The sequence below is a fragment of the Corvus hawaiiensis genome, chromosome 2 (genome assembly GCF_020740725.1).
Source record: "Corvus hawaiiensis isolate bCorHaw1 chromosome 2, bCorHaw1.pri.cur, whole genome shotgun sequence".
NCBI lineage: Eukaryota > Metazoa > Chordata > Aves > Passeriformes > Corvidae > Corvus > Corvus hawaiiensis.
The window spans coordinates 31244377-31266132 of record NC_063214.1 but is presented as its reverse complement, the minus strand read 5'-3'; the positions used below and the strand labels follow the sequence as shown (position 1 = coordinate 31266132).

Here is a 21756-nt window from a genome sequence, read left to right as displayed (position 1 = left end):
CCTGGCTGACTGATGGACCAGGTTACTCACAGCTTCCATAGTTCTGTCACCCACAAACTGTATCAGTTGTTATTTTTACGTTCAGATCCAGGTTGAAATGCAATATTGCATCTGACCTATGCTAATTTGAAAAGCATCATTCAGTGCAACTTTTCATTAGCTTCTTTTTGAGACTTGTAGGCTGGGCATTTCTTAATCCTCTTAGTATTTGATTATGTACAGTAGATCTTTCTGACTTACGGTGCTAGGTCAATGCCTTATAAAAATTTAAGTATGTCGTACCTATGCAGTCCCCTTTGTTAAACCAAATGTATAATGATGTCATCTAAGAATGAAATTAGGGTTTGGGTTTTCCTTCTTTTTTTTAACTACAGAATCTGTATTTCATAAAACCTTTGTGTTACAGGTTTTATTTTTTCATTCACTAGTTCTTCACCTCTACAGTTTTTCCATAATTTTCTTACTGAGTCCTTTCATTTGCCTTTTGGGAGTAATGTCATGAGTGTCTTAAGGTATTTCTCTAATATCCTAAGTTTAATTAAGATCAGAATCACTGGGCTAGAGGGCTTGTTAGTGAACTCTTCCAGGACTCTTGTTTCTTTCCTGATTTCAAAATATACATCCCTAGTAGGTGTTGTCTCATCTCCTACTTTGACACTATGGTACTAGATAGAAGTTGCTATTTTCATATGACTGCTCCATTCTGTTCCTTTCTTTATATGGAATTGGAACTATTTGTTGACTGGTTTCTCCTGTTTTGTGTCACTAGCATTTTCACCATTTTTATCTACCTTGGATCAGTACTATTAGTAAGGTTTCTTTGTTTCTTTTGTGACTGAAAGGAATGAAAGAGCAAAATATTCCTTTCCTTTATCATTAGTTTTGCTAGTCACTAAGCTTTTCTTAACTGTTTTCTCTATTTTTATAGTGTCTAATTTATGTTGGTTGCTGTCTGGTCTTCACCTTTTCCATCTGTTACGTTTCTCTTTACAGGAGAGTTTAATTCATATTCCTCTGCCTTCTTTTTTTCCCATGGACAACTCAGTTTAAAGTTTTGTTCCCCTTGGAAGTTATCAGACTCAGCACAGGTTTATTGCTACTTGTGGCTCTCCTCTGTATGTCCATATTTGACATGAACAGGACAAAACTGCCAGCTTCACTCAAGTTGTTCTCTCATCTTGAATGCATCATCCTGAAGTCTGAAAAATAGCTTGGTTTGGGTGCAGTGTCTTGAATTAAGCTGGGAAGGCTTTAAAAGTTGGAATAATACTTTGCTGACTGGTTGAATTCCTGGGGAATAGCTCACAAGTTAAAATTCTTTGCAATGATTTTTTGTTTTATATGTTAAAGGTGCTTGAAATCGCCTTTCTTGGTCCCTGGTTTGATGTGTTGTTTTCTGATGTCTGCTACCCTTTCCCTTCTTGGAATCTGCTACCTAGCATGGGCATCCATATGTACTTAAGGCTGTACAATTCCTGTGTTACCAGTCATTTCAAAGGTGTTACTGTTCGTGTTTGTGCAGTTTGCTGCTGAGCCTATAGCTTTTACTGTTGCCCAGGAAGAAACTAATTATTTCTTACTAAGGGACTTTCCCATTGAGCTTCAGAAATGCCACTTTATTGCAGGCCTCTTTTTCTTTCTTATCAATGAGAATTTCTCTGTTTACCCAGTCCTGTTGCCGATGTGGGAATAATTGAAGATACCTTATCCTTGTTATCTTTGTCACTTATTTGAGTTTGGATTAGGTCTTCCTCTCTGGATTCCCAAGGTTGTTTAACATATTCAAAGTGCTCCAGGTGGTTTAAAAAGTACAGGAGCTACCTGGGAGAGACACAAAATGTAACAACTTTTACAAAATTCTTCCCTCTTTAGATGAAGCCTGAGGTTCTGCAGTCTGCAGCTTTGTGCACTCAAGCCAGTTCAATTATTTACCTCCCACTCACAAGAGTGGAATATTCTCTTAACAAGATCCCATGATCCTTCTTCAGCTCCGTGAATTCTTTGACCCTGCATTTTCATTGTGATGCCAATCCATTCATTTCTATATGTCTGTACCCAAGAAGACTTGACAATGACTCTGGAGTTCTGTATTAGGTTGCATCTCATATCTTTGATGAAAAGCAATAGCACTTTTTCTCCTTGTCCTTTTCCAAGCTGATTTTCTGTTCTTAGCTGGATTTTACAAATTATCATTGCTTTAAAAGGCAACATCATGTAGGCTGGAAATCATTTAGAAAAGTCACCCACAAACAGTAACTGAATCTCAGCCATGACTAATGATAGTATTGCTGGTCTATAATTCAGTTAAATCTTAAAAAAAGATTTAAGCCTTTTATAATTTAAAGCCTTATGGTTAATCAACCATGTCCCTTATTACAGTTTTTTTGTTGGTTATTACTGCCATTGAAACTGCCATTCTATATCACTACTTTTTTACTTTAATCCATAGGGTCTTGTTATGCCTTTGTTGAGTACATTAAAGTCTTCTGCTCTCAGAAGTCTTTCTTCTCATGTAATGAATAACAGACCATGATCAAATCATTGTATTCATCTTTCCAAACAGCTAAATTAAATTGAGCTGGTTTAGGTGTCTCACGATAAGGCTTGGCTCCATCGTGTAGTTCTTATCTGTTGCCTTTCTTTTCCCCTTCAGTGACCAGGCTGTGTAGTGTTCAGTTAAAGTCTTGGCTGCATTAGGCCTAGATGGCTATCTTGAGCCACCAAACTTAATATTGCCATACAAAGATATCTAGTGCTTTTAATGAGGTCTTTTTCTTTAAATTAAAACAAACAGCAATATGTTTCTTTTCTTAGCTGAGTGCAACCCCTGTCAATGACACTGTGATTTTGCCACGTCAGTGTTAGGTTAACTGCCTTACAGCAACCTGGATGAGCCCACTTGCTTTGCAAATACTTTTTAAGTAAAAGTATTTGCTGGTCTTCTGGAACACATTCACAACTTCAAAGTTGATTGGAAAAGAAAGCCCATTGCTTCCATCTGCTTGCCAGATAATTCTTTTCAAATTACTGATTGTCAGTTTCTAGCTATGCAACTTCTAGGATGTTTTATTTAATGAGTAGAACTAAACATCTTCCTAAATCTCATTGGCAATAGGTAATATTTCATTACCTCATGGATGTGTCTACATCATCCAACTTTCTTCCTAATGTAGAATATAATTATGAGATTCTGTCTGTCTTCTATATTTTTATTGATTATTTTATCATCTTTATATCAACTAAAGGATATATATCATGTTTAGGATTTTCTTCTAATATTTTGCAGGTAATGTACCTGAAAGCTGCCCAAGTTTACTAGTGCAGTTTCAGAACACAGAATGAAATTGCTCTGTACACTTCCTTAACTACAAGATAGGTACCTGTTCAATCGTCCTTTCAGGTACAACAGATTAAATTTGTGTGCATGGTTTCTTGTTTCTGTATAGTAGAACACCAAAGTACTAGAGAGATGTAGTAACTTGGTCCAACAAACATTTCGATTTCATGTAGTGTCTGTGTAATGAATGGAAAAAAACTGCAAGAAAAGAAATCGTGACACCAAAGAACTAGAGTCTATGCCTAGTTTTGCTACTGAAGCAGGATATGTTTTTGAAACATGGACACAGCAATAATCTGTGGCCTTTGGCATCCTCTTTTATTTGTAAAGCTAATTAACCCTTAGCTTGGGGCCAGGTGTTGCAGATCAATCGTTTGCTGTTCGTGAGAATGAAGCGTGGGTACCTCTTGTGTTTCCTGAAGACAGGAAATGCAAAGTTCAGAGACCTCTGAACTGAGAATGTTAAAAGAGTGAGAAGACCTGAACGTACCTCAACAGCCAAAAGGTAACTGAACAAGAGTCTGAAATTATAGGTCTCCTGCTGGGTTCTGCATGAGGATCCTTCTCAAGCACTGGCCTTTACCTCACAGTCCTTGGACAACATTTAAGAAGTCTATAAGGTAACTGAAAAGCTGGAGGCTTGAATTTGGTATGCAGACGTTTACATTGCCAAGGGAAAACACACTGACATCTGTAGAGCAATAAAGGTTGAGAACCACTCCTGCAGACTGCTTCCGTAGGCCATGCAGCTTCCCTGTGGGAGGTGTGTAGGCCTGGACAGCACCACTCATCCCACAGGTCCTCTGTTGAACCAGGAGCTACCTGCAGGATTAACTACAGGATGGAGCTGTAGTAGCAAACTGGGGTGAGGGGGAGGAGTGTGATAACCACAGGGGTTAGCCTATGTGGCTTTGTTACTACCGCACTTGCCAAGGGATCAGCGTATGAGGCTGGCTGAGGCTTAGACATAAACAGTCACGGGTCTCTAGAGCTTACTTCAGCTGGGAAAGCACCTTCCTGCCCATCATCTGTGCCCATGCTCAGACTTCAACTTGCTAAAGTGTTTACTCTAAAAAATATTCCACCTCTCGACGAATAACTACCATGGTGACACTTCTCTGTGGCTGAGGATGCTTCTGGAGACCTGAGCGATGCAAACCTTCTTTTTGACTTTGTAAAGAAAGCAAAAATAACAAGCTTTCCTGGACTGAGGGCTCAGAACTAGTTTTTGCTAGAATGGTAGAGTTTCTACTGCTGTGAGACCACACAGGCACACAAAACTGCCTCTCCCCTTTATTTTGCAACTTCACAGTGGCAGTTCATGCAGTTAAAGACTGTACAATTGTACACTTTACTGAGATTGGCAATTTAGATTTTAGGCATTTAGATTTTTGTCTCTTCTTTGCCCTGTCGTTTGTATCTGCAATGGCAAGAAGTCCAGAGGGAGTTTCATTCCATTTCAGTGGTCTAGAATTCTGACATCTTCCTAGCTTTGGCTTGGGGGATAAGACGGGGTTCCCAGGTGGTCTCTTAACCAAATTAGTGATGTCTAAGAATGTCTAATTCTTAACATCAGCTCTATTCACCCTGGTAGCCCCAAGCAGGATGTGTTTGGGAGATTCTGGTTTAGGACTGTGACATGGTATAGAGAGCAGATTTTTTTTTTTTTTATGTAACAGCCACATCCTTCCCCTTAATTAAGAGTGTAAGGCAATTTATACAAGAATTTTGAAGTACTTTAAAGTGAGGCTTAACAATAATGTTCAGCTAACTGAAGCCAGCTGCTCCACATGGGAACTGAAAAGACTAAGAAATGTGTTTTGAATAATTAAAAATATGTCATAAATAACTTAAATGACTGTAGGAAGAGGAATGGAAAACTCCAGAACATAGGGGATCTCTGAACTAACCAAATAGTTTTAACAGCAAGATAGTTCATAGTTCGAACAGCTGCAATTCCTTTATATAACACCTTCTCAGTCTTGAAGTGCAGGCTGCTGGAAGACTTAATCCCAGTATATCCATCTAAATAAAGGCATGGTGTCTTGGAAGATCTTTGGGAGGAAAGAGAGAAAAAGAAATCTAGTCGCTTCTCCTTGTGGCCAGAATCTGGGAGCACTCAGTCCTGAGCAATGGCTGTCATTATACAGACTGTCAGAAAAAACCAGAACGGTGTAGGGGAGTAGGCAGGAGAAAGGTGGGTGAAATGTAGTATTTACCAAACCCAGTGCCTCCTAAACTGTATAGGATGCTAAGTGAATGCTGACCTTTTGGAAAAACAAGCCTGTGTATCTTAGAACCTAAGGATCAAAAGAAGTAAGATAATTTTGTCTCAGTCCCTCCATATCCACATATGACTTCACCACTCCACGCTGTGCATGTAGCAATGGACGGCTGGGGAAGGGCTCCTCAACTCCATAGCTCGAGGGGCTCTAAACCTTCAAGTGGCTCGTGGTGTATGGTCACAAAAGTGGTCTGGCATGATGAAGAAAAAGAGAGCATGGTCACAGGTTTAACTTCATTCCCTTGTTTTGTTAGTCTATTAGAAGTGTTAGGTTGTACCAGTCCTGTAGCAGCAGAGACCACCCGTCTCCTTTTGTGACACAGCAGCAGCTGCTCGTCACTGGTGGATTATGAGGCGAATGGAAAACCATAGGAACAAGTCAACAGCATATCCTCGCCCAGACCACAGGCTCATCGAATGGGTCAGGATGGACGGACCACAGAGGGTCACTGCTCCAACCTCCCTGCTCGAGCAGGGTCATCCCAGAGCCCATGGCACAGGATTGCCTCCGGACAGTTTTGGAATATCTCCAGAGGGGGAGACTCCACAACCTCTGTGGGCAATCTGTCCCAGTGCTCAGTCACCCGCACAGTAAAGAAGTTCTTCCTCTTGTTCAGGTGGAACTTGCTGTGCATCGGTTTCTGTTCGTTGCCTCTTGTCCTAGTGGTGGGCACCACCGAGAAGAGTCTGTCTGACATTCTCCATTCAGATACTTATAGACATGGATGAAGTCCCCTCTCAGTCGTCCGAGCCTCTCAGGCCGAACAGGCCCAGCTCCCTCAGCCTTTCCTCGTGGGAACGATGCCCCAGTGCCGCGGTCACCCTCGCCGCCCTCCGCGGGGACCACCCGGCGCAGCCCCGCAGAGCCCGAAATGGCGGCGGGAGCGGGGCGGAAGTGCCCGGGCCGCGGGCGGAAGCGGCTTCGCAGCCGGGCAGCGCCGCTTCCGGGGGGCGCGCGCGTTCGCTTCCCGCCGGAAGCGCCGGTGTGTGGGGCCCAAGATGGCGGCGGGGATGTACCTGGAGCACTACCTGGACAGTAAGAGCCGCCGGGGCGGGGCCGAGGCCGCGGCTGAGCCGGCCCGGGGGGGCACGGACGGGCCGAGGGGGCGGAGCCCCGCGGGGGCCGAGCGCTGCCCAGGGTGCCCGCGGGCTCTCCCAGCCCCTCGGGCGCAGCCCGGCCCGGCTGTCGGGCGCCCGGTCCCCGGGCCGTGCGGAGAGGCCCCGTCCGTGGGGCAAGGCTCGGCTGCAGCTCCTGCAGGAGCCCTGACACCGCGGCCCCGTGACTGGTTTGTCCCAGGAGAAAGGAGCCCGGTGCTGCTTCAGCCGCCTCTCGGGAGCGGGAGCTTGGCTGTCAGTGGTTTCCCGGGATAGACATCGAGCCAGAGATAACTTTAGGATCTGGAAGGGGGGGGCAGTTATGATAGTTTTCTACGCTGTTAGTTTACAAATGCAGCCCTGCGGTTTTGGCCAAAGAGGAGCTCTGTAAATGCTAATGGAGTTGGTAACGTTATCGGAGCCCTCCAATGGTACCTCCTATTTTACCATCCTGCCTTAAGGTGCTTAAAACTTTGTCAAACTCTGTCCTTTGGGGATGAGACTTTCAGTGCATCTTTTACCCACATGTTCTTAAAATAGCCAAGCAGATCCATCAGAGGAGTTGTTTCTCAATGAATGGACTAATGAGTTAAGATTCAATAACCTGTTCTTTGGGGAATACTGTTCTCATGTTTTCCCGCTGGTCTGGTGTTGGCACTAGAGAAGGAGAAGTATGTTCATGGGGTGGTGTGTTTAAAGCTGGGTAGTTCTGGTAATGTGTCTTCTGCTTCACTGTACCCAGCCAGTTAAATCTCTCACTGTCTGTTTGCATATGCATACAAAAAATGGAGTTTGGCTCTTCAGAAATCTTGCTGCACTGGATTTCTTCCAGCACAGAAGTGATAAGGTGTTGATATGGACACAGGGGGTCTCGTTCCTTGTGTCTTCAGTGCTCCTTTTTGTCATTAGGAAAGAAAATGTGTGAGAATGTTCAAGAACCATAATAAATGTCAGTGAAAGCTGAAAAGAAGCTGCAGTTGAACAGGATCTAGGAGCTGCAAGGAAGGAGGATGCAAAAGCCAGGAAGAAGAGCTGGATGAGGAGGCAGGTTGTTGGAGAGGAGCAAAGATTTATGTTCCTGTGCGGTTCTCATTCCGTTGTAGAAGAACTGCAGTTGACTGAGGCTCCTCAGTTGGGAGGACAAGGGCTGGGAAAGAGGAGATAAAAGCAGATGGATAGGGAGTAAGTGCATAGGGAGGATGCAGGGTTTTCCTCCTGGGAGGGCAGAGGTGTATTTTGGGTAAGAGCTGCAGAGCAAAGATAAAGAGCAAAGACTGGGATCTGCAGTCAGTAGGCAGAGATGAGCAGGATGCAGCACTGAGGGTGGAGAGGTGTGGTAGGTACCCAGTTGGAGAGAAGGGAAGGTTGATGGCTGGAGAATGCTCCTGCCAAAGTCAAACACTTCTGGATCATGTCATCACAGTCATTTAAAATCAGCCAACCCCCTGGGAACTCCTCTTCCTCTCAAGTACAGGCATGCAGAGGAAATGACCAACTCTCCTCTCTCAGCTGAGATTTGTGGTCCTGCAACTGTTGTAGAGATTCTTGTCCTGTTGAAGGTGGATATTAATATGGTAGAGTCACTGTTGTTGTTGAGGTATCTTACTTTTTTAAAAAAAGAAAGAGATGTGCACAATCTAAAAGTCCTTAAAAGTATCTGGTTACAAAGATTTTAGGAAGAACAAAACATTCTTCATTCTGGTGGTTTAGCCTTTTTCGCTTACCCTTAGATCTCTAAGGCCTTTTTCAGTTTTGTCTGGTGCAATATTACTTCCTGTTATTAGCTAATCATAAGACACTTGCTGTGCTTATTCTAGGTTTCTTTCAGAACAGCGTATATGAATTGTGATACTTAGAGCCAAAGAGCACCCATCACAGTCTTCAGTAAGTTAGGCTGCTGATAGGTGATAGCATATATTTCTAATTACCCATTTTGTTCTTCTCTAAGCCTGCTCTCCTCTTCTGAAGTTCTGCCTGAACTCCTGACTCTGTGAAAATGCATACAGGATTTTAGACACGAGTCGTCTTCTTGATGCTAATCTAATGCTTGATTCTGTTTCCTACTTGCTAATTCCCTTTTTTCCCCCCATCATTTTAGTGTTTTAAAAACATTCAGTTCTTTTTTAAAGCAGTTCACCAATGTCCTAAAACTTCCTGAAATTTGATAGAAAGAAATAGTCCAGAACTTTTGGTCATCTGTTATAAAAAGTGTCTAATTCTTAATTTACATCTGTGTCTTGGAACGGAATTGTTTTAGTAGTGTAGTGCTATTGCAGACACAGTTTTCAGTTGAATGTGTTTTTTCCTCCCGCAGGGATTCTCTTTCATATGGTTTTCTGTCTGGATCTGCTCAGGGAATGAATGAGGAATGTGTGATGAAAGAGGGCAGTTATTTGTAGGACCTCTTCATATCTTTGAATGAAGGAAGGTGTATAAGGAATTAAGTGAAGAATGTAGGAAGAAAAAGAGTGGCCTCCTGTTTGAAGCAGTTGAATACCACTCTGACAAAGTGAGTTTGATGTTTTTATTTATGTTGTGAGTCCCACTTTATACAGGTTTTCCTTGCTTGGATTGTGCTTCCTTCAGATTATGAGTGGAAATTTTTAGTCAAGAGGAGCAGATGTGCAGAATGCTCATAGCTGCAGCTGAAGCCTGCCTTGAACAGATAATTCTGAAAAGTCAGGCTATGAAGCATTTTTGCACATTTCAAGAGGCAAGTTTGTAATTAGCTGGTCTTCTTGGCTTTAATCTCTTGGCCTCAGTAAATCTCTTGGCTTTCATTCTGTTGGTGAGGGAAATGGGCCACTCCACTGCAGCACTGTGAAAACATTTTAGCGTCACAATAGTGAACACCTTGAAAAGCTGACTACAAAGTCAGTTTTCAGATGGAGCTCTGGGTCTGAGCATGTGACTCTGTATTGAGCAAAGAGAATAAAATAAAACTTTGAATCAGTGCTCAGTCACTGGGAATGAGAAACACCTTGGATGAAGCATCCTGTGATTAGGTAATTAAAACCTGTATGTTAAAATGCATGAGCAGTCTGGCAAAGCTAGGCATATAGCCCCAGTTGCTTCAATTCAAGTATTTTGAGTCCTCTACTTTAGACATCTAAAGTTCTTTTCCATTTTCTTTTTGTGGAATAGTGAAGTTAAGAGCTGTTCTCTTAGTAAAAGGTGTCTGGAAGCTTCTTAGGTCTGGCATTTCAACAGCTTTCAAGTCCTTGCTGTAATTTGAAACTGGGTTTAGACCTGGGATTAGGCATGCCCTTTCCGTGGCTTTAAGCTGTTAATTACAAAGCAGATCTGTCTGAAATGTGTTATGTTCTTGGCAGATGTTTTTGCAGCAGAAAAATATGCACATTCCTTCTGTGCTGAGCATCCTGACAGAGAAACTCCATGTCTTGTCTACTCTGATCACCTTCATTCCTTTATCCTACACTGAAGCTGTCTCTTCAATGACTACACCGAGCCAAAGGATTCAGGGAATGGGAGACAAGGAATGTGTCTTGTTCCACTTCTCTTCTTCCTGAGTGTTTTTCTCCAGTGGCTGAATTTAAGCATAAAAAGATTTCCATCTCTTCAAATATTGTCCTCCTTCTAGTTTCTAAACCATTTTATGCCTGGTTCTGAGGGGAGAAAGCGAGATAAAAAAGTGCTTTCCCTCTAGCAGTAACGCAGTGCAGCTTTAGTGAGGGAAAACCTATGGGTGCAAAGGAGTTAGAGATGTAGAAAGGAATGGAGGCGGAAGAAGAAGGAAGAAAACAGTGTTTTGGGATTAAAAGATGGAATGTGCATAAAGACTCCTGAGAAGAGTTTGCACTTGCTTGAAATTGAGTTAGTGTGCTTTGCTCAGCGTTGCCTCTTGTACGGGATTAGAAATACTGTTGTGGAGACTTTGAAGGGGAGAAAGGGATCGTGTGATTCACACAGGTTTTCCAGAAGGTGAGATGCAAACCCTGAGTTTTCTTCATGTTTGGAAGTTTCAAGAGGACTGTAGAGCTCCTTTGTGAAAGGCATCGTCTAAGCACACATACTCAGAAAACAGTCCCAAATCAAGTCTCTGTCTATATGTGAGTGTGCCATGAGGGTAGGGATTGTCTTTACAGTAGAGGGAACTGCTGTGCAACCACCTGTGTTTTCTACCATCAGTGCTTCCCTGTTTACCCACCTCATGGGTGCCAGAATAAACTAAGTGTACTTAGTGACAACACATTAATCATTTTTTATGGCAACATACCAAGGCATGTATTTCTCCTCAACAACAAGAACTGTTTCCATCTTCCCTCACCTCAAAACCCTGAGGAACTAAAGCCAGCATTTCATCTAAATTAGACCTAAACACTTGGGAGAGTCATGAGCAGCAGGAGTAGCAGGTAACCTTGGTGAGCTTGAGAGGCAAAAAGATGTCACAGGCCTGGCTGCTCAGATGGCTGCATTATATTAATTCTGTTGCCCTGGAGGCCACCAGTCAGGACCTGTTCCAGGAGCAGGCACTAGGACATATCTGCCTCAGTGCCGAGGGTGATGGAGACAACAGGCTTAGATGAGGAGAGCTCAGCTGGTAAGTTAACGTGGTTCTATGTGATCAATGTTAAAACCTTGGGTTTTCCCCCTTTTTTACACTGGTTAGGGAGGCATCGAGTTTCCTTTGCTCCTTCTATTTGCATGTATCAGTAGGCACATAGAGATGCACCAGTTCATGGCTTGTCACTGCTAGAAAACTTAAGCCAGCATAAGCACAGAGCAACAGAAGCAGCACATGCCCTCATGGAAGTCATCTACTTTCTCCTACAACCGACGTGGGAATGTCCTTTCGTTCTTCGATAACATTAGCTAGCCCAGTAAAATGGGATTATTCTTTTGGAATAGCTACATCTGCCTGGATTTCCCTCTGTATGGCTTCATCACATGGGGGTGCGATGGGTATCATCATCTTAATGCTCTTAGAGGACATGGGTGTGATGTCGGAAATTGCTGTAGGCGAGCCCTTGATTCCTTCCCAGACCTGGCAGTGTTCCAAATTCCCCAGCAGTTCTTTTATCTCTCACTTTCCCTACCTTCATTATTCTTATCCCCTCCCCAGTGTAGCGTGCAGCCATACCCCCTTGTCCCTGCCTCTCCGGTTTCTGACATCATTCTTCAGAAATGCAAGTGTCTCAGTAAATGGTTTCTATACTTGTCACTGCTTTAGTGTAGTGAAAGATGCCTTTCACCTTACTGAGACTGTGGATTAGTTACACCTGTGATGCACCACACATGATCTATGGAAAATTACAAAAGATTTCGTGCAGAGGAGAGAATTTGGTGATTCATAGGCATCATTTGTTTCTGTGTGAAAGCTACTGGCACAGCCCACGCTGAGCTGATACATTTAATGACCAATTCATTTAGAATTGATTTTGTTGTTGGCTGATACTTTTATTGGAGCCGATACAAGATGGCTTTACATGGCAAAGTATGCTGTGTTTTCTCTGTATTTCTTCACTTACCCAACTGCAAATCTGATGTCATTGTTTTGGCAAACAGCCCTGTGATCTCTTTGGTGGTTTTCCCTTCCTTTGGAGGTCTGTGGCAGGCTGGAAATGCCAGGAGTGTTGCTAGTCTCATCTACTGTGTCAGTCTTCCAAGTCCTCCAAGCTTCTGAAATCAAGGTTGATCTTTAACAATAAAGATGCCTTTGCTGAGACTTAACAACATTGCCTGCTATCCTGGCTGTGGATGCTGTAGCATTGAGCTACTGTAATAAGAAAACAACAAAAAGAGCCCTCCCTCCTTGAGAAAAGGGCCCACACTTTGCGGGGAGTATTGGGGTTCTATGGCTGACTGTCACTGACATTGACTGTCACTGCTGACTGATGCCCATTTCTTTGGACAATGCCTGAAGTAGATGTGCTTGGGTGGACTGGTGTGCAGCACATTGGCCCAAAGCTTGGGATATATGATATGGCCACAGAATTCCTGGGTGGCTGTGGCTAAATGAATCTGCCATGCACCTGAGCACCCTCTTTGTAAAACTGTAGGTAGGATTATCCCTTACCAAAGTGTTGTGAGGATAATGTTTTTATTGCAGCAGGGCTGAGCCATCTCTGAAAAGAGGGAAAAGGATACATTGTGCTCAAGCACCAATTTGAATAAACTGCGTAGGAAGGTGATTGGTTACTTGGGAACGCAGGACAGAGTAGAAGCAGTAGTTTAAAAGGGTAAAACACTCTGAAAGGAGGGATATAAAACACCCTGCCCCCTAATGAGGGAGCAAGGAAGCTCCTGAAGATTGCTGCTAGCCAGTTGTCCTGCGATATACTTCAAGTGCTACAAAATTATGAGAATCGCGGAGTACCGAAAAGTCCGATGTGCTTCCCCAGCAAGATCCCAGCCAGTTTGCTGTCTTGGGGGGCAAAGAACTTACCTTCTCATTGTGGCACGAGCAGGAATTTTTTAATTGTCTTCAGCAATGTGGTGTCTAAAGTGTTTGCTGAAATCTAAGCTGTTCAATAAAGCAACCGTGGCTACGTTTTAAAATGTATTTTCCCATTTTTTAATAAAATTTAAAAATGCGTCTAAACATGGTGGGTGAACGGATGTCTTGGGAAAGGCACTGTCTGTTTGGATGGTCCTTGGTGCTATTGATCTGTTTTTAGGACTTTGGACAGCACAAATCCATTGTTTGGCACAGTACAGACGTGCTGCAGAGGATTGAAGCACAATGGAAGTTATCAGGCTGTGTAGGCTTGCTCTCTGTGTCTGTATGTCACAGTTAACATCTGAGTTAAGTAGCTGAAGTTTAAATAACAGTTGCCTGCACCTGACATCCCACGTGTGTTTCTAAAAAGAAGTAAATAAAGTAATAATTATTGGAGAGGAAAAGAAGTGGTGCTGGATTCTGACTTTTGGAGAGAGAGAGCGTGGTTCTTAAGGGAGAAGACAGCATGGTTATGGATGCCTGTGGAAGAATGAGTGGGGGAAAGAAGGGAAGAGGAGAATAAAAAAGACAAAAGAAGAATGGGGATAGTGAAGGAATAACATACAAGGAAAGGAAAGACGAAGGTAGGTAGAGAGACTTTAGCTTGTGATCAGAAATGAAAACAAGGTAAGAAAAGGAAGGGGTGAGAAAAACTCGCTGAGAGACCTGCACCAGTGATTTTCAGGATAATTGTACCATGAGAGGAGTCAGTAGGGCTGCACAAGGTTTCTGTATGGATCTGTGCAATGAGTCCATTAGGAAAAGCATTGCCAGCAGGTCGAGGGAGGGATCCTGTCCATCTGCTCAGCCTTGGTGAGGCGCATCTGGAGTGCAGTGTCCAGTTCTGAGCTCCTCATTAAAGAGAGACATGGAGCTCCTGGAACATGTCCAGCAGAGGGGAATGAGGATGATTTGGAGACTGGAGTATCTCTCTTGTGAGGAAAGGCTGAGGGAGCTGGGCCTGTTCTGCCTCAAGAAGAGATGTCTGAGAGGGGTTCATCCATGTCTGTAAGTATCTGCAGGGAGGGTGTCGAGGATGGATCCAGGCTCTTCTCAGTGGCGCCCAGCAACAGCACAAGAGGCAATGGGCAGAAACTGATACACAGGAAGTTCCACCTGAACATGAGGAAGAACTTTACTGTGGGTGACCAAGCACTAGAGGAGATTCCCCACAGAGGTTGTCATGTCTCTCTCACTGGAGATATTCCAAAAATATCTGGGCACAATCCTGTGTCATGTGTTCTGGGATGACCCTGCTTGACCAGGGAGGTTGGGCTGGATAACCCACTGTGGTCCTTTCCAGCCTGACCCATTCTGGGATTGTGTGACACAGTTGCGTTAATGCCAGCCCATGCTTTGGGTCAAGCTGTTGGCCTTGCTAGCACTTTCTTTCCTGTACATTTTCACCATCCTCCTCTTCCTCTCTTACTGCTGTGCCATTTGTGTGGAAAGAGGCCCTTGCTTTTCCTTATTTTTCTGTCCGTTGTTGTGTTTCATCACTCTTCTCTAGTGATCAAAGATGTCTCTAGGGTGTTTTTTCTTCACCATTTTCGGTTTCATAATCTGAGAATTACGTGGGTATTTTATGATAGTATTTAGTCATGATAATTTTAGGTGAATCTTATTAAGATGAACAAGCAAAATTAATTGTAGAGGAAAAGAGAAAAGCAGGAGGAAATGAAATTACATAAATAACATGAATGTTTTTAGAAATAGTGAGGAAAAGTGTGGTGGTAGAATGAGGAAATTGGAGACTCAAATCTAGATTTTTTTTTTTTTTAATGAGTCTTACTGGGTGGTGATGTCTGATAGCCAGCACAGCACATGTCAAGCAATTTCAGCAAGTGTTCTGGCCCCTGTGATAAATACTGTGACGCAGAGAATCACTTCTGTTTAAGGCTATGCAAGAGCTTTGGAGTTAAGCTGCAGATAGTAGTAAACATCCCCATAGCTAGATTAAGTTATGTACCAGACAAATAGTTTGTTGCTCAGTTATTACTTGCTTAGCTGCAGCTTTATCTTGTTAAGCTTTTTGTTATTGCCAGACTCTCTCTGGATCATAATTTGTAATGGTGTGCTCAGCTCCCTTCCACTTTCAGTTGAACAGATAAATATCTTTGTAGCAGTTCTGATTATAAAGTCACTGTACTGTCACTTGTTTCATTTTCTCCCAGTTTATTGACGAAGCAGTGGCAGAACATTCGTCCGGTAATAGATTTGCAGAGTGAAATATTTTGCTGTGGTTTTAGGAAATCATTTTGCTGGTTTTAGCAGGGAAGGAATTCAACTGACAGGGGTTTGTCTCGTCAGCCCCAGATCATGACCCAGACGTGCTTAAATGATCCGCCCATGGTGCCTGTGCTGAGCGTTTGCTCGGCCAGAGCCAGACCAAGGTGGCGGCTCTCCCCACACTGTGAGAGCTGCTGGGAGCAGAGGGCTCTGCACACCTGGAGGCAGGAGATGAGGCAGGGGAGCCACTGGCCCGGCCGAGGGGCCGACACTGAGGGGAGCAGGCACTGGGGAGAGAGGGACTCTCAGGGCTGGGGGGCACAGGCTGAACAGACAAGGCCAGGCACGTAGAGGCAAGAGAAGGACTGATGCTGTCCAGAGGAGGGCATGTGCTGGCATTACTGGTGGTGGCAGATTTGTACAGTGACAGCTGTAAAAACTAGAGCACAGTTCCTTTCAGGTTCGGTAGCAGAATCAGACTCCTGCTTGAGTTTCTCCTGGTGCAAGAACATGGCTGTGAAATGTGACTGTAACCTCGTGTGGGGTTGTTCTGCCCGCAGAGTAGCATCCTACTGGTTTTTGTGCTGGCTCAGGTGCTTGCTCTAGCGAAAGGTTTCTAGCCCTGCTGAGGGAAAACTGACAGTACCTGGTGGAATTTGTGCTTTTACCATCTGTCCTTTTCAGAAGAGAAAAAGAAATTACATTAATCTTTTCTAAAAACCACAAAGTCCAGAATTTCAAAGCTGTGATCTTCCAGGATTAATAAACTCAATATAAATTTGACATATTGTGTGCAGTGCAGGAACAGCTTCTGTTTTCCTCTAGAGGATACCTGTCTTGTCTTCTGCAGCGGATGCTTTGGAGAGGAATTAAAAGCAGCGTGCTGCAGTATGAGCCATGTTTCATTTGCTGTATAAATTGAAAGGTTTAGAGTTGATGAGGTTGGGGATTGCAGGAAGGAAAAAGGCATGGTCCCTAGATTCCCAAGCTGGATTTCATCACTGCTGTAAGCTCCCTCTATAAGCAATAATAATTTTCAGCACTGTGTCTGTTCTGAGATGCTTTTTCAAACCGTAGGGATGTAATCCAGTAGTCAGCTGCTTAAAGCTTGTGTGAAGTCTTCCATGCTGAACAAACATGGAAGTATCAGATTCAGGACATGCTGACAGACTTCATTTTGACGCTTAGTAATTTTTCAGAATCTGAATTTGCACTGTTAACTGTCCTTGAATGCAGAGGGGTGATGTGTATGTGCTGTGTATTATGTATCTGGGTACTTAAGGACACCTGCTATTTGAGCATTTCTCAGGTAACTAAATCAGAAATGGCATCAGAAATCTGTTGAAGCAGCAGCTTGATTGCTCCTAAGGATGCTGTATGTAACTTATTATTATGCTGTTTGGGCAAAAAACTAAGTAAAAGGAAGAACTTCTGTGCTCAGCAAGGCCCACAGTTGGTTTTACCTCTTACAGAAATTAATTTCATGTCCTGTTATGTAGTAGTTAAAACTTGTTAAAACCTTCCTCTTGCATACAGAACCTTCCCTGTCAACTGGTTGCTCTTCAGGGAAGTGGAAAGGCATTCATTGCTGTAGAAATAGTGCAGTGAAAATAGACTGCTGCCCAGACTGAGATGTTGGACAGCTTTGGTGATGGCCAGACACACCTTCAGTTGCACTCCCTGTGAGCTGGAGAGCAAGGTTGGGAAGCTCAGACATGCTTACGTTGTGTTTGTGAAGAGCTTTTCCCACCACCTTTTTTTTGAAACCTGCAAGAGAGATTTATTTTTTTTCATTAGGTATAAAGATGACAGTAATCAAGCTTAGACTCCAGGTTAATGTGGTGACACTAGATCTTGTTTTGATTAGACAGGCATGGAAAAATTAGAATTGTTTTTATCAGCTTTGCCAGTTGAGCATCTGGTGATGCCTAGGGGGTAAGTAGCATAGTGCATTGAAAATTAATTGACTATCAACTTCACATTGCTCATTCAGAGTCCTACAAATGTTTATTATTCCCTGTGTGTGGCATCCTTCCAGGTGTTGGACAGACCACACTGAGATGACAGTGCAGAAGGCACAACAAATTACGAGTCACAGGGGGTTAAGACTGGTCTCTGTTTCCCATCCCATCTCAGACTTGATCTTTGCTCTGCCCAGTGTCTACTGTCCCCTATGTGTTAAATGGATGCATTAAAGAGACTCACTTTTCAGTGAATTAGCATTTGATCAACTTTAATTTTTACATCCTTGTGTAGAAATAACTAAATGGCTTTGTTTGCCAGCTGTTGTGCTGGTTTTTTCATTACTGAGTGGAGTTTTTGGATGGAGACATCATATTATAATGACTGGCACTCATTACAGATTTTGGGTCTCTGCTTTCTTAGTGTGGACCTTTCTGCATGGCAGCAGTTTTCTGCTAACTAATATATATTCTAGAACTATGCTTCTGCATTAAATATATCACTTTTTTATAGCCTGTCTCCTTTGGGGCTGGCAACAAATGGAAGCAGGCTAATGTGCAGCAGAGGAGTTGTTGTTATTGGTTAGCTTTTTTCCTGCCTTGGCATCATGGGCAAGAACCTGATTTCTCCATGTATTCTCCTTTCTCTGCAGGTATTGAGAACCTGCCATTTGAATTACAGAGAAACTTCCAGCTCATGCGAGATCTGGATCAGAGGACAGAAGGTGAGGATTAGAGATGGTTTTTCTGCCAAGACAAGGAGTATGTAGCTTGACCAACTTTGCTTGGCTTTGCTTTTATCATGGGAATCACCAGGCAGGGGAGGAGGCCTGGAGCTGCTCCAGTCATTCAGTCTCTCTTCATGGAGGGCACTGTAGTGTGTGTGTGGTGTTTGTGTATTTAATGGTACACTTGTTTCAGACCTCAAGTCAGAGATCGATAAGTTGGCCACGGAGTATATCAGCAATGCACGGACTTTGTCTTCAGAGGAAAAACTGGGGCTTCTCAAGCAAATCCAGGAGGCCTATGGAAAGTGCAAGGAATTTGGGGACGACAAGGTTCAGCTGGCTATGCAGACCTACGAGATGGTATGAAGGGAAGTGTCTCGTGCTTATCGTGTGAACCCCCGATAAAGCCGCCCATCTCAGAAGGCCCTGATCTCTCATTTTTAGGCCGTGCCCACTCTTGCTCCTCATCTCTTTAGTGCAAGCCCCCTGCCCCTTTGTCCCCTCTTTGTCCTCTCTTTGCCTTCCTGGGCTCTGTCCTGGGGTAACTCCTGGTCACTACTGTCTTTTCAGGTTGATAAGCACATCCGGCGGCTGGACACAGACCTCGCTCGCTTTGAAGCAGACCTGAAGGAGAAGCAGATAGAGTCAAGTGACTATGACAGTTCTTCCAGCAAGGGCAAGAAGAGTGAGTACCACCACTGGGCTGCAGATTGATTCAGGAGGCAGCCAAGTGACTATGGAAGTGGTGGGGATGAAGGCAGGCACTGGAGTGGTGCAGATCAAAGACTGTTGCGCTGGAATCTGAAGGACAGGTAAAAAGGTGGTGACCTGGGCTCTTCCTGTGTGAGCATATTCAAGGCTGCTAGATAAATTAAGATGGAGTGCATGGCCCAAAGCCAATATACATTCCAAAGTAGGAGTGTATTTTAGTGCTGGAGAAGTTGTCACTGTCAGCTGTCTGTTTTGGTGGGGTGACAGAAGCAACACCATTTTCTCTTCTTCCCAGAGGGCCGAGCCCAGAAAGAGAAAAAAGCTGCCCGCGCTCGCTCTAAAGGGAAGAACTCTGATGAGGAAGCACCAAAAACTGCCCAAAAGAAATTGAAGCTCGTCCGCACGTAAGTGTTCAAGGGACTTGAGGGAATGAGAAGCAGCACTAGAAATCAGACCAAGTCAGGGCTAGCCCTGAGAAGGATAGCTGATCCCCAGACTGGAACAGTGTGTCCTCTGTCCCTTCTTGGGAAGCAAGAGGAAGGAAACTTTTATTCTTTCAGGGGAGTGTGGGTTGAAGGGGAAAGCAGGTCACTCCATTGGAGTTGGGTGTATTTACTTAAATAAGAGAAGTATCTGTCTCTGGCAAACAAAGGCACTGTCTGGGGACACAGGAAGGGACTCAAAGCCTGTTACTTTGCTGACCTACTTTATTCCTGTCCTGCAGTAGCACAGAGTATGGGATGCCTTCAGTCACTTTTGGAAATGTGCACCCCTCGGATGTACTGGATATGCCCGTGGATCCCAATGAACCCACTTACTGCCTCTGCCACCAGGTCTCCTATGGGGAGATGATTGGCTGTGACAACCCAGATGTAAGAGCCTGCACTTGGTGGAAAGGGGAGGGAATGGAGTAGAGATGAGTCTTGCATGGAAAATCTTGTCCTGCTTGGGTGGGGCCTGATACAGCAAGCAGTGACAAGGAGAGGGCTTACCTCAGGTAGTTGGGAAGGGCAGAGGTGTGGTTGGCCATGACCTCTGAAGTGCCTCTTTCTTCAGGGTTTTCCTTAAAATGTTTTCTTGTCCCTGAACCTAGCAAGGGAGAAGGGGAGTTCTCTCCTTGCTAACAGTGTGTAGGGTGGATGTGAGTATTCAATCCTTGATCACTGCTAGGGTTTTAGGAGTTTGTGATCAAATGCTGGGAAACTCTCGTAGCCCAAAAGCAACAATTTCAAGAGAAAACTGCTCTTTAACTGGCTGCTCTTCATCCCAACAGTGTTCCATTGAATGGTTTCATTTTGCCTGTGTGGGTCTGACAACAAAACCAAGAGGAAAATGGTGAGTGAAACAGCCTGGGGGGCCCATTGGCCTTTGGAAAGGGGAGGTCCTAGGTGGCAGGAGAAAAAGTACTGTATATACACGCTTAGAAGATATCATTAAAAGGAAAATTTGAATTAAGGCTTTGTCAGGGACTTTGGAAAAGGTCTTCTGGGACCATGTACTTGAGGTTCACGTCATGCCCTCAATGTTGGCTTTGTACTTCCCTTTCTAACAGGTTCTGCCCTCGCTGTTCCCAGGAGAGGAAGAAGAAGTAAATTCACATGAGACCTCAGTACTGCTGCAGGAGCTCTCTTCCCCCTGCCAGGGCCTCGTGCCAGTTCCCCCAGCCCTTGGGGCCTTGGCTGAGGGGAAGTCTTGCCCTGTTTGTGGTTTGGGCCATCCCTGGAATGGTGTGTACCCTCACGGTGGTTCCTGTGTGTTCTGTATCCCTGGTTGCTTCTGAGTCCTTAAGGGAGGCCCTCTCTGTGTACTATTCCAAACAGGTCTCTGAACCTCAAAGGGAATGAATGAGGGCACCAGGGTAGCCACCAGATTCCCAGGGATTCAGGTAGCCCCTGATTTTCCTTGGCTTTCCTTCAGCCTCCTCAGAGTTCATTGCCTACTCTCTGCTTAGAGAGCAAGGCTATGGGATGGGGGAAGGAAAGGAGGTAAGTCTTCAGCATTTTAGGTCATTCATTTTCCTGGATCTTTTTCAGGAGAGAGGGAGTAACCAGGCTACTTCTTAATCTAGTGGGCTGGTTGAGAGACTGAAAACCTGATGTGCTCCCTGTCTTTAACCATTCCACTGCTGGCATTGAGCAGCCTCTTTTTTTGGGGAGAGGAGGAGGCAGAGGGAGTGTTTAGAGCTAGCTTTGTCTCTGGGGTAAACCTGCTGGTCTGGGAAGCACACTGTGTGAAGGAGGAAGAATTTCTGACCACGTGGGGAGAAACAGCTCGGTCCAGTCTGTCTTCCGGCTTCAAAATTCTGCCTTCCTCTTGTGTAGTGGTGCTTCTCCATTATGTCGATGGTGGGAAGTTTGGGAATTCAGATCCCACTTGTATAATACAGAATTAAATAAAATGAATTGAAACAAATACTCTGTTTGCCTTGGTGTCACCTCTAAAATAAACTGGCAATTGGTCTCTCTAGTTTTTCTTTCTCTCTTAGCTCTGCTTTTATTGTAAATGGTGAATGTGGTGCAGCTGTTTCATGTAGCAATCCTGAGCAGCACTAAGAAGTGACATTCTGCATAAGTCAGGCTTGAAAATGTACCTAATGTACTTGCAAAAAGCTACTCAGCTTTCTGGTGGCTGTGAAAAATGCCTGCCCCTTCAGTCGTGCCCTCACAAGAAGGTGAACATTTATTCACGTTATTGTTTGATCATTTACTTCATCAGTTGCCTTCTCTTAAATGAGGAGGGGTGGGGGTTGCAAAGGCCAGTCCTCACTGTCTCTTGGGCAACGCAGCTGAGAAAATAAACCATCAGGACAAACCATGTGTCTCCAAGAAAGTGGATAGGTTTTCCAGACTCCTTGATAGCTTGCTTCCCAGTAGGTCACAATCAGCTTGTTGCCAGAAACTCTGGCTGCTGTTACTAACATAACGTTAGGCTCCGAAACAATTTCTGGAGAT

At 44.1% G+C, this 21756-nt stretch overlaps 1 protein-coding gene and 2 long non-coding RNA genes across 4 annotated transcripts; 2 read left to right on the top strand and 1 right to left on the bottom strand.

The window, feature by feature from the left end:
• Positions 1-4616: 4616 nt before the first annotated feature.
• LOC125321385 lies at positions 4617-6552 on the bottom strand. The gene is made up of 2 exons (XR_007201529.1): positions 5689-6552; positions 4617-5391 (listed from the first exon to the last, which is right to left on the bottom strand). It is a non-coding gene; the product is annotated as an uncharacterized LOC125321385 (long non-coding RNA).
• Positions 6553-6557: 5 nt separating this feature from the next.
• ING4 (inhibitor of growth family member 4) lies at positions 6558-21263 on the top strand. Of its 2 annotated transcripts, XR_007201527.1 has the most exons (9): positions 6558-6657; positions 18020-18091; positions 18288-18454; positions 18665-18779; positions 19101-19209; positions 19530-19677; positions 20079-20140; positions 20358-20532; positions 20626-21263. XR_007201527.1 is itself a non-coding variant. In XM_048294151.1 (8 exons), exons 1-8 carry the CDS (start codon positions 6621-6623, stop codon positions 20395-20397), a joined length of 750 nt encoding a protein of 249 aa, XP_048150108.1. In that variant the 5' UTR covers positions 6558-6620; the 3' UTR covers positions 20398-21263. The 2 variants fall into 2 exon arrangements, 1 of the variants encoding a protein (XP_048150108.1); XM_048294151.1 differs by having other exon boundaries at positions 20358-21263.
• Positions 6684-13235, top strand: LOC125321384. The gene is made up of 2 exons (XR_007201528.1): positions 6684-9225; positions 10049-13235. It is a non-coding gene; the product is annotated as an uncharacterized LOC125321384 (long non-coding RNA).
• Positions 21264-21756: the final 493 nt, after the last annotated feature.

Bases quoted from the DNA above. Each gene is read 5' to 3' on its own strand.
- ING4 (XM_048294151.1), top strand. From the start codon at position 6,621: ATGGCGGCGGGGATGTACCTGGAGCACTACCTGGACA. The intron at 18,780-19,100 runs GTGAGTACCACC...TCTTCTTCCCAG, and splicing joins TTCCAGCAAGGGCAAGAAGA to AGGGCCGAGCCCAGAAAGAG. The intron at 19,678-20,078 runs GTAAGAGCCTGC...TCATCCCAACAG, and splicing joins TTGGCTGTGACAACCCAGAT to TGTTCCATTGAATGGTTTCA.